The 16,356-nt window shown below is 49.5% G+C and overlaps 1 protein-coding gene across 38 annotated transcripts in view; it reads left to right on the plus strand.

The window, feature by feature from the left end:
- Positions 1 to 11,258, plus strand: part of EPB41 (erythrocyte membrane protein band 4.1) — a 97,352-nt gene extending 86,094 nt beyond the window's left edge. For 25 of the 38 annotated variants that reach the window (XM_052811106.1, XM_052811091.1, XM_052811088.1 and 22 more), the window contains 6 exons: positions 1,510 to 1,959; positions 3,195 to 3,323; positions 5,054 to 5,155; positions 5,591 to 5,671; positions 6,554 to 6,661; positions 7,571 to 11,258. In XM_052811106.1, coding sequence (XP_052667066.1) covers positions 1,510 to 1,959; positions 3,195 to 3,323; positions 5,054 to 5,155; positions 5,591 to 5,671; positions 6,554 to 6,652 — 861 coding nt within the window. In that variant the 3' untranslated portion in view covers positions 6,653 to 6,661; positions 7,571 to 11,258. The remainder of the gene's footprint in view (positions 1 to 1,509; positions 1,960 to 3,194; positions 3,324 to 5,053; positions 5,156 to 5,590; positions 5,672 to 6,553; positions 6,662 to 7,570) is intronic. The other 13 variants (XM_052811102.1, XM_052811103.1, XM_052811107.1 and 10 more) reach the window with 4 other exon arrangements.
- The last annotated feature ends 5,098 nt before the right edge of the window (positions 11,259 to 16,356 follow it).

Here is a 16,356-nt window from a genome sequence, read left to right on the forward strand (position 1 = left end):
ATGATGCGACAACTTTGATATGTGTAAAATTGTAGGTGCCCGTAACTGCTTATTCTGCCCTTCCTTGAAGGCAACTTTCCATGTCAATAATGAGAAACACAACTTCTAGCACAGGGCAGGACTGTAGCCATCGTTTACTGCTGGTGACTGAAATGCTGCTTCTCTGTGCATATGAAATATTCATCACTCGGGCATTTGGGCAAACAACTGATTTTTGCTAAAGCTTTCTGTCTTGTTCATGTTTTAACTCTTTTCTTCTCTTCTATCACTGTTGCTTCCCTCCTGGCTAGAGGGCTCCCAGAGATGTGAGAAGACCTAGTTGAGACCTTGCTAACGAGCTGAACGGAGAGCAGAATAGCACCAGCCTTAGTTAAACCCTCTGGCTTGGCACGCTCTTCCCAAATATCTCAGGTGCTCTAGACATGCTTGCTTGCTTCTCGGAGGGCTGAGTTGCTTCATTACGTGTCTTCTCTGGGGTGCACCATCACAAATGCCAATTATGTTCCACCTTCGGGAGGCTTAGCTACCTACCACAAAGGTTTCTGTGCGCCAACTGCTTTTGGGATAAAGTATGTTACAAATATTTCGATAGTCCTGAATAAATGGGCAAATGCAGCTTGTTGAGCAGTCAACTGAACCGCATGCTTGGTGGCGATGGGATCAGCACACACTGGTGTGAACATCTGGCTTTCCAGCTTAAAGCCGCATTTCCTTATTCCTCAGCTGAAAAGTTTTGTGCTAAGTTAATTGAATCGGTTTGTCTCAAAGAAATAGTAAAAGTTCCTTCAGATGACCACACTGCATCGCCAATTCAGGAGCTTCTTGGTAATTGAAGCAGTTGATTTCAATACTAACTTGTAGGTATTCTTACAATAATTTTACCAATGCCATAATGACAAGTCTGTGTTAGTTATCCCAGAGACTGCAACAGCAACGAGGGTGCTCAGAGGTATGAGCATTCCTGGGGCAAAGAAAAGAGCAAAGCGCAGGCTCTGTGGATTATCGTGCGCACTAATTCTGGGCTTATTCTCTTCACCTCCACGTGCAAATTAAAACACAGCGTAAAATATTTCAAGGAGTTAAAAGCAGAATTGGGGTGTGGTTTTGGTGTAGTCAGTGGATTTTGTGGCACATGTGAATTTTGGATGTGCACAAGTCCCCACTTGCTACACTGAAATTATTCCTGTTTCCAAACTGGGCAAAAAGTGCTTAGTGGTGGCTCTTCCTTCAGGTGCAGAGAGTTGTTTAATATTAATTCCTTAAACTTTAGGAGAGCGGATTATTAATTTACCAGGAAAGCCGTGTCAGTAAATGCACTGGATACATCGCATAGCACAAAGGTTTTCAAGTGTGCAAACCCACTGCTGTTGCATGCGTTACTGGAGATGTGATGTATTGTAAGAAGCCGATGTTTTGCCTTTATGCTTCATGACCTCCTGTTCTCCCTAACGCTCTCTTTCTCTCTCTCTCTCTCTCTCTGGCCTTTTTTGTGTATTCGTTTCTTTTTAGAAAATGAGTGACTTTCTCTCCAGAGAGGATGTGGCTGCAGTGCCAGAGAGGAGCAGTGCTAACACTGGCTTTGCATGGGAGGGCTCAAAGCAGTCAGTAGCTTTTAGTGAGACCCCAGTGCCACCCACCTCAGAGCTTTCTCCCGGCCATGACTTTGCTGCTTCTTCCCTAAGCAGCGAGGAGGAGGAGGAGGAGGCGGCTCCCAGCCTCCCCGTGAGCGAGGAGGACCTGAGATGTGGAAAGGGGGTTTGTGCGGATGCGGAGAAGGACTCGGAGCTCTTTGAGCTGGAGCCCCCCGCCAGCCCTGCCGCACCTCCCTGGCAGCCCTGGGGAGGAGAGGAGGAGGTGGCAGAGGATGGCGAAGACAGATTTGCCTTTAGAAAGCTAAATGGCGAGTGTCACGACTCAGATGTTAATAACGGGCTGCCCGCAGTCATTCGCTGCTTCCAGGTAGTGAGCCCCAGCGCCTGCTCCCCCACACCCCCCCGGCTGGCTTTGGAGTGGGACCCCAAACACTGCAGCAAGCAGATGCCACGGACCCAGAGAGGAGTTGTGTTTGCTTGGCTTGGACTCATGCTTGGAGCTAATTAGCCAGTTAATCTCCCGCAGTCAGTGCACACAAGCCCCTCTCAATTTATCTTTGCATTAAATACGAGCCCCGCTCGATTTATCTTTGCATTAAATACAATTGCCGCAGCGCAACGCCCTTTGCCTTTCTTTGATCAAAGCATCTTGTGCGTCCCCCAAAAGGGAAATATTTAGGCTCCAAAGGCATGTAATTTTAGTTCTGTAAGGTTTTTGCCGTCTCCTGCTGTACCGGAGGCTGAGCCTTAGCGCAGCAGAGCAAATTTGAAGCGCTGTCAAACGTGCTTTTACATTGTGAACGTGGGCTTTGATATCCCCTTTCTGCTCCCCGCCGTGGGAGATATTTTTGCCTGCTTCAGTGTTGATATTAATTGCTTATGGTCAAATAGACGTCCACTTCCCCTGCTAACAATCACGGTGGCATCTGCCAGGTTTGGGGACGGTGAGCAGAAATCGAGCCCTCTGGGAAAACACTGTGGGTCTGAACTAACTCTTGTCTTCCTCTGGATACTTACCAGGTGGTGGAACAACTGATTTCTCTTCCCCCCCCCCATTTCTCTTTCAAGATGTCATGTTTCTGTTTTGTCTGACATTGATTTAATAAAAGTTAAAGACCTAGGATCTGATGAGTATTTTTAATAATGGAGTGTTTCACTTGCAGTCAGGATAAAGCTTCTCAGCTGTGATAAGTCTTATTTGCCCAGGGTTTCTACTAATCTTGACATTGTCATCAGTAGATGAGGGTCATCTTTTACTGGCAGCTGGCAGTGAGCTTCTAGTAATTAGAAAGTTAATAATCAGTGCAGACAGTTTCTTTGTGGTATTGTGACACACCGGTTAAATCCTTAATGCCTCGCTTGGGCTGAGGCACGGTGTTGGGGAAGGTCTGGAGGATTTTTCTGTCTGTTTAATCCTCACGCATGTTCTCTGCCCTCTGAGCAGTGTGTGTCGTACCAGAGGCCTAAAACCAAAGATTTTCAGGCTGACCCTGGTTCCCACAGTGCTTTTATCAGATCAGTGTCAGAACTTTTGCCAGCAGCACGGTCACGTGGAAATGCTAACTGGGTCTTTACGGAGGTGTTTTTAACCCTGTCTCATAGCCACCGCTAGTGAAGACCCAGACGGTCACCATCTCCGATGTGTCCAGTGCCGTCAAAAGTGAAATTCCCACGAAAGAAGTCCCCATTGTCCACACGGAGACGAAGACCATCACCTATGAAGCTGCACAGGTAAGGTGTGTTCTAATTAATTTTCCAGGGGCCTAATTAAACTCAAGTAAGCGTTTTGTTTCCAGATCCTCCAAATGAAACAGCAGCACCTGCTTTTCTCCAAGCACCTGAGTCACAGCACAGACGTCAACTGATGCTGTGGATGCTATTTCCAGGTGCAGCTGGTGTTTTTAGAGCAGCGGTGTTTTTAGAGCAGCAGTGTTTTTACTATCCCTGAAGAGTAATATTTTTTTCAAGATGTGTGTGCAAACAGAAATTATCTTCAGCTGCTGGTGGCTTCAGAATGTGGATTTGACTGTATGGAGTTAACCCAAGTTGGCCTTTTTTCTGCAAGAGATGCCTTGTCTTGTTTTCTCCAGCTCTCCTGGCTGTTTATGCTCTTCAGAACTTGGTATATAAATGATTCGATTGTCCTTTAGGTTTCAACCCTGAAACAGGTGTGGAAAACCAAAAGTCTTGTATAAAATGCAACCAGAGTGGGTATCCGGTGATTGGAAACTAGAAATGTTAGTGGAGCGATACCAACATATGCAGGTATGGTTTCATTGCTGAGGTTAAAATTAATCCTCAATCTAAAATAGGTTTTATTTGTGTATTTGAGAATTTGGAGCCTTTGTTAGCTTTGGGTTTGTCGTAACTGTGGTTCTTGGAAGCAGCCCATGCTCTGCTGTTGGAGTGCAATGACTGTGGGATGTAGGTTCGGGTATGGGTAGCCCATGGACCACACTTGTATAATTTGGGATTCCCAAGGAATCCCGTGGCTGCTCAGCATCCTCCCTGATTGCTGGAGTAGAGGACGCATTCAGACATGCCCACACCGGGCAGTGGTGAGCATCGCCGTGTTTCACAGCGAGCAAGTAGATGAATAGAGCAGTACTGCTGTTACCGTTTCTAATTGGGAAATGAAAAGGAAAAGTGTGTCTCCCGGGCTGGGAGAAGTTGGCCGTGTGTGCACTGGCTTGTGACGTGCCATGAGATTTCTCCCAGTCTGTGGAAAATGGTCCCACCTTGTGGTAATTCCAGATATTGTCCCACCGCCGTGCTGGGGATGCTGCCCAGCATTCGTGTGTGGTACACCGTAAGGGAGACGCAGCCGAGATAAGATGGCAAGGATGACTTATTTTAGGTTTTTTAGCAGACCTTGAAAAGTCGAGTCGTGCAGGATGGGAACCATGTCACCAGCTGTAAAAGAAGTTGTTCCTAGCTCAGCAGGTATCTGGACTTTGCTTCTGCAGAGTTTAAAGCGAGTGATGTGCAAGGTGGTGTCAGGAGGGAGGAAAGGTAGCAAGTACCTTCTGAATCAGATTGTGCTCTCTGGCTTTGTGAACCTCCGTGGATCCAGGCAGGTGTAATTCAGGATAGGTGTCTGCTTTGGTCTCCCTTCGTGGTCCAAAGCATGCAGCTTGGCCGGCATTGCAGTGTACCCAGATTTGGGTATATCCCAGCCCACCTGGTCTGAGGAGTGTCATAGGTCCTGCCTGGGTGATTTTGTGGATCCCTGCATTTCCAGCCTTAAAGTCCGGGGGCTTTGTGCTGAGCCTTCAGAGACCTGCAAAGTCCTTGTGCAGCTGGGTGCAGCTCAGCCGGCTGCAGATCACCTCACTCTGTCCCACGGTCCATGACGGAGAGGAGTTTCTGTCCTCGGATTTCATCCTGCTCTGTTGATGTGGAGTCCCTGCTTCTGTCCACGCTGCCCACAGAGACTGATGGCCTGTTCTTCTATCCCACAGACAGATGGTGGCAATGGAGATTTAGACCCTGGCATCCTGCTGACTGCTCAGACCATCACTTCGGAAACCACCAGCAGCACCACCACCACGCAGATCACGAAGGTAACACCACAGGAACATGATAAAACAACAACAACAACTAAAACAACAACATGATAGAGAGATGGGCAGAGTTGAATAATAGAAAAAATAGCTTTTGAAAGTTCCTTTCAAAAAATGTGATTAATACCTGAAACAAAGCACAAGGGTCCCAGGTTTGCCTGTGCTAAATTAAGACTGTAGATTATGCATTAATTGCAGTACAGTCTGTGGACGTTGACTGTGAGTCAAAGCTCTTCCCTGGTTCAGTTATAAGAAAAGGAATATTTGACATTTTTTCTTTGAGCAGTGGCAGTTTTCCCCCATGATTCTGATGCTGTGGTACGACAGCAGTATTTGGTAATGCTATTTTTGATACCGTCTTTAGACAGGCAGCCCCAGTGCACTCAAATTCCTTTTCGCTTCTAGACTAACAGTAGTTTTTTCCTTTTGTACTAGACTGTAAAAGGTGGCATTTCAGAGACGCGGATTGAAAAAAGGATTGTCATCACAGGAGATGCAGATGTAGACCACGACCAGGTAGGAGCTTGGATGCGGTCCAAAAGAGCTTCTCAGAGCTGGCACGACTAGACAGGCTGCCCTTCCGAAGACAACTTAACCAGAAAACAACCTAGGGGAATTTTACTGGGGTAGAAATAAAACTTTAAAACCAATTTCAATAAATAAATTCCTCTTTGACAGCAGGCAGCTGTATAGTTGGGCCAGCAAAGCTTAATTCTGCTCTGAAACTGGTGTTGGCAGCAAAGTTTTGATTCCAGAACTGTTTTGGACAAATGCAATGTAAAAAAAAAAAAAAAAAAAAAAAAAAAATCCACAAAAATGTGAAATAAAAGTTTTACTTGGCATCTGGATGATCTGCATTAATTTTCTAGTAACTCTGAAGTGCTATTGCTACTGTATAGTGCCAGAAGTCATTTCATAGCACTCAGGACCTGCATTAAATCTCATTGGCTTTGTAGGAAACCTTTCTGATGAGTCAGCCTCATTGGCCTCTAGTGTGTGTTGGAAGTGATGATTTTGTCATCAGAGAATTATACTTTGAATTTAATTTTAGTTGCAAGTATCACGGGGCTGGAGATTACTCATACAACAAGAACTAGTTTATTAATTCCAAAAGAAAATGTCTGAGAAGATATCTGAAATGTGCTCATCACACTTGCTGGAAGAATAAACGGGGTTTGCTTAATTGCTCGCATCCATCTTCTACCATGGGGCAGTGGAGAGATGTAGTGTATTCTTAGAAAACAGCTTTTCCTTTCAGAAAAAATCTAATACCACCAAAAGTCACCAAACTGTGCAGCTGAAGTGGAATCACTTTTCTTTTTCTCTCCCCAGAGTTAGAAAGTCTCTTATCCCCCTGAGGACCCTCGGTGGCATGCTCTGAAATGTGGTCTCTTTCAGGTTCTAGCGCAGGCGATAAAGGCAGCAAAGGAGCAGCACCCAGACATGTCGGTGACCAAAGTGGTTGTGCACCAGGAGACCGAGATCGCAGAGGAGTAGCGAGGCTGTGTAAGTAGGGAGACCATGTACAAGTGAGTGACGGGTGCTGCTTTCCCCCCAGGGCGGGGGGCTTGATCTCTGTGCAAGCGAGGTTTGGCTAAATATGGTCAAAGTTTAAGTAAAATTATTATTGTTGGCCGATGATGAGTCCTGCTCAGGCTGTTCCTATTAAATCACTTACGGCTGATGAAGCAGTCACAAATACAGACTAATCCTGCTGTGGAAGTGAGCCAAAATTGTCTAAAAGACGTTACGTGGCTCCTGCGATGAGGCTGTTTTGCCTTGCCAAACACCTCCGATGCACCTGAAGCACGCTGACCTATAGGTTTCACGTAGACCCCCACCTGTGTCAGTACCTGAGCTGGACCTCGTGCTCCTGACTTGCCTGGAAAGATCCCTTTTCTGCAGTCTTGATGGTTTTGTGAAAGAGCTGCTTGAGGAATCCAGCTCTGCCTGTACATCAGTGCTGTAAAGCCCATCCTGATGCCTGTGATGATGGTGTTGCCCAAGTCTGTGCCATCCGCTGCCCTGCGTGTGTCCTGCCTCATCCCAACAAACCTGGTACTTGCTGAGATTTGGGAGGTGGAACAAGAAGAAGTTAGGCAAGAGGAGACACAGCATGGTTAAACAGACATTGTGGTGGAGCTTTTTCTCTCTCCAAACCTAAATAAAAATGGGACAGGTTTCCTAAGGGTTCCTGGACTTGTAACTTTTAAAATATGGTCCTTCAGGGATGGGAGCAGGGCGTTGTTTGTGTCAGGTGCCTGGTGGTGGCTCTGAGCCTGAATTCACACCTACCATTGATGGTAACTCATCTTCTGATTTCAGTTCTCTGACGGCTTCAGGGAAGCAGGTTCCTCTCTTGCCCAGAAAGATGGCTGTTAGTAGCTGTAACTTACCATGTTTCTCTCTTTCTAGGTAGCATTCCTGCCAGACACAACACCAGGAAAAAGAAACCCAGCAAAATTACCAAGAAACTACCTGGAGCACAAAGACCTCGGATTTACAAGACTTGACACTCAGAGACATTCATATCATTTATTAGGAGTTGCGCTTTGACATTTTACTTGGGATTTTCCAGACTCCACTGGATCCTGTTGGATATAGATTTTTTTTTTTATATATATATTGTGACAAAAGTATGCCATATTTCTAACTGTACTGAATATTTTTTACAGGTTTTCAATTTTGCATTCCCTCTCACGCATAGCCTCTTCAGATACAGACCCTGACACACCTCGCAGGGCTCAAAGGGTCACTTTTTTAAGTCATATTCCCTCTGCCTCATCAGGGATAACGGAGATAAGCCACATCCGTGCATATTCCAAGCGCGGGATCCGTACGCGCCTTCAAAAAGCCATGGGTCCTTCTGCTGGGAGAGTCAGTTTAAAAAAGTCAGACTTCAGTTTTGTGCAGCATTTCTGATTGCCTCTTGATTTTGTTTAGCTGTAGGGAGCTTGAGACTCCGGCCATGATACCTGGGCGTGCAGAGCAGAGCTGCTGCCTTCGCTCCGAGTTTCCTCCCCGTTGGGTTTCAGGCCCCTGATGTGTGAACACAGTAGGGTTTTGTGGTGTAGCCTATGCACACATCTTAATAGTTGACTAGATTTAAGGAATACTGGAAGTTGCTTCAAGTATCTTATACTGTGAATTTTAGAGCTTTAAGAGGACTGTGATAGCAACTCGCCTTCCTCCTGTGTGTCTCTGCCGAGTGCTACCTACCTGTTTGTGTTTTCTAGATGCCATTAAATTAAAAAGCCCTTAGAAGTGTGCGTTTAAGGTGTTTGGACTCTGAATGCTATTAAGGTAGGCTTATGCAGCATTCATAGTAACTGGGGTTTTTTCAGTGTCATAGTTTTTCACTTGTTTGTGTTCATGATTTTTAAATTAGGGGGTTTTTTTTGTAAGTTATGGGTTGGGTTTTTTTCTCCCCTCACAGTGCTATTTAAAGCTAAACATGTTACCCATATACCAGGGCATATATCCTACTATCATTTAATTTAAAGTCCTTCAGACAATCCTTCCTAGGCCTGTAAAGCTGTATTTGGAGAGGCTGAACAAGAAATCTTAGGTGTCAGGTATTGCTGGTCGTGATCGAGCCAAGCCATGTCGAAAGTGCTGCCACCCCCTCTTCCATGCTGGCTTTAAGGGTCTGTACTTTGGCTTCATGACCGCCTTGCTGTAATGAAATACCAGGGTTAGTGTCTGCATCTTTAGGCTGAGCTTACAGACCACAGGGGCCATCTCCAGCTAGGTGGAGGTGACCAGAAAACATCTTTTCTGGGGCTGGATGTGTTTCCCTCCACAGCACTGGGGGCTGAGGTCCCACTGCTGCTTTCTGAGCTGTGTGGAAATGTTCTAATCATGTCCTGGTTTCTCCTTCCAGCATTTAAATTTAAAAAAAAAAAAAAAGCACACAAAAAACCCAATCTTTGTAAAGAATCTGCCCAGACACTTGTGAACACTTTAGTACACTTTGAGGTTGTGGTTTTGGTTGGTTTTTTTTTTTTTTTCATATATATATAGTGTGGCACATTGGTAGCTGAGGGCATGGAGTGCTCTGCTGCTGCTCCTCAGTCGAGGATGGGAAGCAAATGGCAATAAAAAAAGCTCTCTGCTATTTTAAATTTGAATAATGTGTTTCAGAAGTCACTGGATTTAGCTCAGGCTGCAATGACTTGCTGTTTAGCTGTAAACAGCCTTTGAACTACACTGGGGTTAGTGTAGCTTCTCAGATTCAGGTGCAATTTTAATTAAGCTGTCAGTATTGATTGGAGACTATGCTGAAAATGCTGGAGCTGCCAGATTTTTTTTGCTTTCTTTGAGCCTTGCTGGCCATGGGTCCTTCCCAGCCTCCAGCCTTCCCATGCTGGTACCTGCTTCTTGTGCTGCTCTGGGTACATGGTCCCTTCCCACGATGATGCTCTGCCTTCCACTGGGTACCGGGCATCCTATTCTGGGGATTTAGGGAGTCCTGGGCTCCACAGCTGTAGTGTAGAGATTAAGTCTTCCTATTTATGTCTGAACAGCCCTTTCCTTCCTTATTCTGCTACGCAGATCCTTTAACAGATCTGTGTCCCTGCTGTCCTCAACTTAGTTGGGTAACGCTTGCCTTAAACGCCCATCATACTGAGCATCCCTCTGGCAATGTCCCTGTTCTGGGAATTCAGCTTTTTGCCACTCGGTCCTTCCTTCTCACCCTGTTGCAGCTACCTGAGGAGTGAAAGGGCACACCGAGTCATCATTAAGAGGATTTCTGAGCTTTAGCAGACAAAGCCAGCATGATAAATTAAGTTTGTCCATAGCACTTAAAGGCACTTGGCTGTCATGAGAATTTAGGAGAACGTGGTGCAAGGCTGAAGCTTGGCCCTGGCTGTTCAGTTGGGGGTGTCCTGTGCCTGGAGCACGATGAGTGGGATAGAACACCCTGAGCAGGGGATTTCTAGGGTGAGAAAAACCTGCTGGCACGAGAGGTGGTTCCTTTCCAAAAGGATATGCTCACTGTGTCTGCGTACATCCCTTTTTAAGGGCTCATAGACTATAATACCCCCCCCCTTTTTTTTTTCCTGGATTTGGGGTGGCTATTTCCAGGTTGTTAATTCTCACACTTTCCCTTCTTAAGTTCTCCCTGAGTAGTTTAAACAAGTCATCGCCTCTTCACGGTGATAGTGCTGACCAGAGCTGGTTTCAGACAAGCAAGCTCATCCCTTGCACTGAGCCTCATCTGACCTTTGCCATCACCCTGCTGTCTGACCCCACGAGGGATTTCCAGCCCTGCTGACCCTCTCCAGCCGACACAGCCGTCTACATGCAGTGCCCGAGCCCAGGGGCTGGACAGGAGCAGCGGCAGCCTGGAAAGAAGATAAAAGTTAAGAGCAGAAGAAGCTTCTTCCATCCTCAGCAGGGGCTGTGGCGGGGCTGCCCGCATCCCTTCCACCTCTGATGGGTTTTTAAAATCCTTGGCTCTTAGCATGCTGTGTTACTTCTAGGGACAAACCAGCTAAGTAAGGTCTATTTATATGAATGTTCCCAGCTCTTCCCACTCCACAAATTCACCCAGAGACTGTCTTGATTGTATAATATACATTATATGGAAGCTATTTATATATGAATGAATGTTTTTATAGAAAGGAAGGCAAGGAGCTCATGTTCTCCTCCATTAAACTGGAACGGCAGCTCCGGTTGCCAAATAGCAATCTCTGACCACACAGATGTGTTAGCAAAGGACTGACTGATTTCTGGTTTTAATAAACTGTGGTTTGCTGATTTTCCTAATTGTACAATTACCTTAAGAGGTGGTAGTGTCCCAGCCTTAGAGATGAAACTTGTAAAAAAAAATAAAATAATTTAGTTGAGAATATGAAGGAGCTTTGTACAATTTTTTTAAGGCAATTGTGAATTGTCTAGGCTAGCCGTTTACACTCTTCTTTACAAAAATAGGAACTTTTAAAATTGGCAAATCTTTATAGATTGACTAGTGATAGGAGCTGTTATTTTGGACTTTCATAGTAAATCAAAGGGAAAGTTGCTGTAGCATTTAGACAGACATAAGTGTTCAGTGTTGCTTCTTGTATTGCATTTTTCAATAAATTTTCAAACAAAACTACCTCCCTGGCCCTGAAGCCTTTTTTCATCTTCTCACCCTCCTGCAGGTCTGTCTCCCCAGCCTGGCTTTGTGGCAGTTTGCTTTTTCTGACCGAAGCCAGACCCAGTGCATCCCTGGCAGAGCCAGTGCCGGCTGTGCCGCTGTGTGCCACGACTGCTGGAACTCTCACCAGCCCCGCGCTGGGCTCTGCCACCGGCTGCATTTTCCTGTGCTCTTGGTGGCTTCAGATACTTTAAACCATTCCCAGGGGGGACGTGTGGGACCAAAGCCCCCAGAAGGGGCCAAAAGGGAGCCCCAGAGTCCAAGTTTTCCCTAAAGCATCATCACTTGATATAAAACCTCCCTTTTTGAGCTATTGCATTTGAGGTGAGCTCAGATGAGGGTTTCTGCTCGGCAGCTGCTGCCAAACCCTGAGTGAATGGGATTGAACTGGAGCAGGGGAGATGTCTAACCCAGCTCTTTTTTTGTCCTGTCTCATTTTTTTTCCTGACCGCAACATCTTTAGGAGGGACAGAAATACCAAGCAGAAAGCTGATGGGGTATCTTGGCCACCAGCCCGACAGAGAACAAAAGCCAGTTGGCCCAGTTAGGGCAGCTGGAGACTGGGAACTGGAAAAGCATCCCTATGGGCAGGGGCAGCCCTGGGGCTGGCTGCAGTGCCACCCTCCCTTGTGCCTCAGTTTCCCCAACAGGCAGAAAGGGAAGGGTTACATGACCTCATTGTCACTCAGGCACATGTCTATATTCACATGCTAAAAGCAACATTAATTCAAATTGCTCCAGAGACAAGTCATTGCATCTTACCGACACCTTGCCTTTGGCCAGTTTGTTTTCAAGCTGCTCCAAGTATTGAATCTCAATGTACTGTAAAGCAAAAATTACAGAGGAGCCGCAGAAATCGGCCTCCGATAGTTGGGAAACGACCACCGCTGGAGCTGCTTTTCTGTAACCTGTCACAGCAACTTGATTTACTTAGAACAACGAGGCAGAGTCGAACATCACGTTATTTCTCCAAGCCAACACGGGCTGTCGCACACGGCCAGGGCAGCCCCGGGCTCCTCGCCTTGTCCATTCCCATTAGGGTCACGCCAAAACGCACTTTAAATAACCCTGTCCCGGGGAGCTGGGTCTTGTGGAGGTCCCAGCTCCTTCAGATAACGCAGTGGCATGATGAGCTGCAGCCAAAGGCATCGCGTTGGGGGACAAATGGCCAAGAAAAGGATTAATTCCTCTGGTCAGCAGCGTTTTGGGGTGTCAGTCCCCCGCTCAGCAGCCAGTCGGCCAAGGCATCACCTGCCCCCTCTCTGAATTATTTAACGTTACCAAAGGAGCAGCACTAAGCTCTGCCTGGCTCCAGCGAGCTGCCCCGCAGCAAAGGTGGGTCCCAGCTCGTCCCCGCAGTGCCCAGCTTGGCATCGGGCGATAACGCGGGGAGCATCACGTACCGGGGCGCGCTGGACTCCGGCAGCGTGTCCTGGCAGAAAAAACCATCAGCCCTGGAAGCCCGGCACCAGGGCGACCCTACAGCGAGGGGACGCTGAGCTGACGACCATCCCCACTGCCCTGCTCTCCCCAAGGGGCTCCCAGCCTGTCCCCTCCCCGGCGCTGGCCCAGGCACGCTGCAGGGACATGGGTGGCACCAGGGACCTGGTCCCACACGGCCCCTCTGCCCGAGCCACGATGCTTTCCCAGGCAGGACCGTTGCCATTGCAGGTGCAAGGATGCCCGCGGCACAGGGGACATTTAAGCCCCATGTCAAATGCCCAGGGGACGTTTGTCCCTGGCTCATTTCCCCAGGGGACAAGCGCCAGGACAGCAAACACCAACCACCGATGCTCAGACCCTTCGCTCTGCCACCGAGCCCTGGGGCCATCAACCAGGAGACCACCCAGCTTTTCCTTAAAGCCTCCCCTGGGTTGGGTGTCCCAAGAACAGGGTGCCTTTATTCCCCCACCCCACCAGCCAGGGCAGGGGGGTCCTCAGCCCTATTGCTTCCCTTTAGCCCCATGCCTCAGTTTGCCCCCCACCCCCAAACTGCAAATTCTGCCAAGCCTGGAGCCCTGTGGCATTTTGCCTGGCTACAAGCAAGGGAAAATATTAGGTAAACAAACAAACACCATGGCAATCTAGAGATGCAAATAAATAAATAAAAAAAAAAACAAAACCAAACTCCTTATCCCAACACCAGCAGAAGGCAGCAGCAGCCCGCAGGCTCCCAGGGGGCCGAGCCCGGGCTCCTGGGTGGCCCCACGCCAGCTCCAGCCCCCAGATCCCACACCGAAGGCAAAGGCTCTATCCCAGAGGTCCCATCCTTTGCGAAGGACCGGCAAAAGCCATTTCCCTTTGTCACCCATCCCCATCCCTGGTCCTTCCTCGGGTTTCCATCCCGGACCCTGACCCGGCACCCGGAGGAGCAGCCATCACGCTGGGAGGACAAAGTTCCCATTCAAACACCAGTTTGTTCCAGCCTGGGCTATTTTTAGGTCATTCCTCTCGTTTCGGGGGCTCGGGCAGCCAGTCGTGTTCCTGGCAGGTCAGGATGGTGTCCCAGGGTCAGGGCCGCTCTCAGGGCCCCGAGGGGAATTGCTGCGGGAATCAGGCAAGCAGTGGGGTTGACTCCATCACTTCTAGATGGAAAAACCCAGTGTGGTTGAGGGTCTGGGATGAACAGGGTTGAAAGGGAGGAATTGCATTTGCAACGGGCCAGGTAGGACAGACACCGGGCTCAGCCCCAAGCTCCATAACTGGGGAAACTGAGGCACGGGGGAAAAGTCAAAGCCAGAGGCAGGGAGTGACCTCCCATCCTGCAGCAGCCAGGTCGGTGGCACGGGGTTCATCCCCGCTTCGTCCCCATCCCTCCGGGATGCCCACCGCTGCGGGACACCTGCAGGTCTGCGGGCATCAGCCCCAGCAGCTCTTCACTCCCACCCTAAGGGCTCGATGCTCCCCCAGGAACAGCCCCCCCAAGTCGGTTTGGGGGAGCAGAGCATCCCTGTTGCTCTGCAGAGCACCTTGGCACCTCACCAGCCCCTGGGAGGCTGGAAAACCGAATCAACTGGCCGGATTACAGCCCAGTGCAGACCAGTACAGCCCAGTTGCTCCACGCTGGGCTTCTCAAACACCACAGACCTGAAGCGGCATCCCTCCAGCTCGCTCCATCGTCACCGCCGCCTCGCCTCCCGCTCCGAATCCCCAAAGCAGGGAAGCAGCAGCTCCCCGGCCAGAGTCCGGCCCCGCCGTCACCCTGCGGAGCAGGACGCTCCGGCTGGATGTGTCCCACTGCCCTCGGCGAGTACCAGGGAAACCTGCAGTGCTGCTGCCGTGGGATCCGAGGCAGGAGCAGGGGCCAGTTGTGCCGGTGCAAACCAGCGCCCAGACACTCGCCCAGGACGAGGCAGTGGGTGGGAGCAGCTCGGGCACCCAGGGGCCATCTCGGGTGGCCACGGCATTTAGTGCCATGGGAGCTTTCTCCTGGAGGACACGTCCAGAAGCCGACCACTGCTCCCCTGGCCCTGGCTCCACCGGTCCCAGCTCTGGCAGCACGAGGAGCTACATCTCATCTCCCGAAGGCAGCCGCAGGGCTCCTGCCCGTCCTGCCCACTGCGGGACACTGAGGCTGGTCCAGGCTCCAGAGCTGGCCACACTTCGGTGCAGCCGAGTCCCTGGGGAGCCGCACGCGGTGACTTTTGGATGTTCCTGACCTGCACGCTGCTCTGCCTCCATAGCAGTAAAACTTCAAGGCACGAGCTTTCCCCTGCTGCCCCCAACACACGCAGCCTACCAAGCTTCTCCAGATGAGACAGTTTTCCTGGGGTAGGAATGAATTCCCAAAGCCCAAATTCCCAGCCCTTAAATGCCCCAAGCTCCAGTTAACCCCTTGCATACCAGACATACCACGTTGTCCACACAACCTTTCCTTCCCCCGGTTTGCCCCCAGCACGGGCAGTGCTTCCCGATGGATGCCAAGCCAAAGCCCTGGAGATCTGGGCTCCAGCTCCGGCCACACTCCAGTGCTCAGCTATCAGGACAGCACATGTCGCTCGGATGCTGATAAAGGCTGATGGGGGACTCTGGCTTTGGAGCTCAGCTCACCCCATCCCACCCAGGACCAGTCCCAGGGGCATCAGCCCCATACTGCTCAGCCCGTTTCTGCAGCAGGAGAAAGGTGCAGAGCCTGGGGTGCCAGCGAGCCTGTGCAGGACACCCCCAAACCCACAAGAGCCAAAAAGTAAAGTGAAAAAAATAAATGAAGCAACTACCCCCAAACCCACACCAGCTCCAGCCCCGTCCTGGCTCCTTTAGGTGCCAGGAAGCACTAAGACAGACGCCTTTGACTCAGTGCCGGCTCATTAACGCAGAGAGACACTTGGCATCACACTGCCTTCCTTTTTTTTTAAATAAAGCATCCAAAAGCAGCACCCTTTATACCTTGCCAAAAGGTCACAAGGCTTTATAGCACCGGGGAGCACATCTACATGCCATCACCCCCACTTAGGGGTCCTCAGCTTTAAATATAAGGTGCAAAGTGCCGCACTATCGCTCCTCACACGTCGCAACGGCCCCAGCCTCAGCCCCAGCACAGAAAACCCCGACACTTCATCTTCCCAGTGCCTCGGGAAGGAGATTTATAGCAGAGAGCACTCACCCTAAATAATGCACCAACATTTGCATTCCCTGGCTGTACTACAAGTGCATGGCCGCTAGCAGAGTGCTTTCCTTCACACAGACTTTAAATCTTAAGGAAGGACTTACCGGCCAAGCAGACTCATGGCAATGACCTCCCTTGCTGTGGGGAGAGGAGGAGGAAGGAGGAGAAGGAGGAAGGGCTGCAAACCCTGCAGCTTAGTGGGAGCGGGTGGGCTGAGCAGCATCAGGTGTGGGGTGGGAGCAATTGTGCCCCAGCTGCGGCTGATCTGGTTGATTGTGGCTGTAGCGCTCTGTGCTGGGGGGGGGGGGGGGTTGGGTCTGGATCCTTTAGGATTGGGATCTGCTGCTTTTTGGCATGGCTGCTGCAGCCCTTCTCTCTCTGTCTCCTGCTTTTTGCCCCTTTGGGGGATGTTTCTTGGGCCGGCTCTGCCCCTGCCCCGTCTGAGCTGCA

The sequence above is a fragment of the Harpia harpyja genome, chromosome 16, assembly GCF_026419915.1.
Source record: "Harpia harpyja isolate bHarHar1 chromosome 16, bHarHar1 primary haplotype, whole genome shotgun sequence".
In the NCBI taxonomy this organism is placed as follows: domain Eukaryota; kingdom Metazoa; phylum Chordata; class Aves; order Accipitriformes; family Accipitridae; genus Harpia; species Harpia harpyja.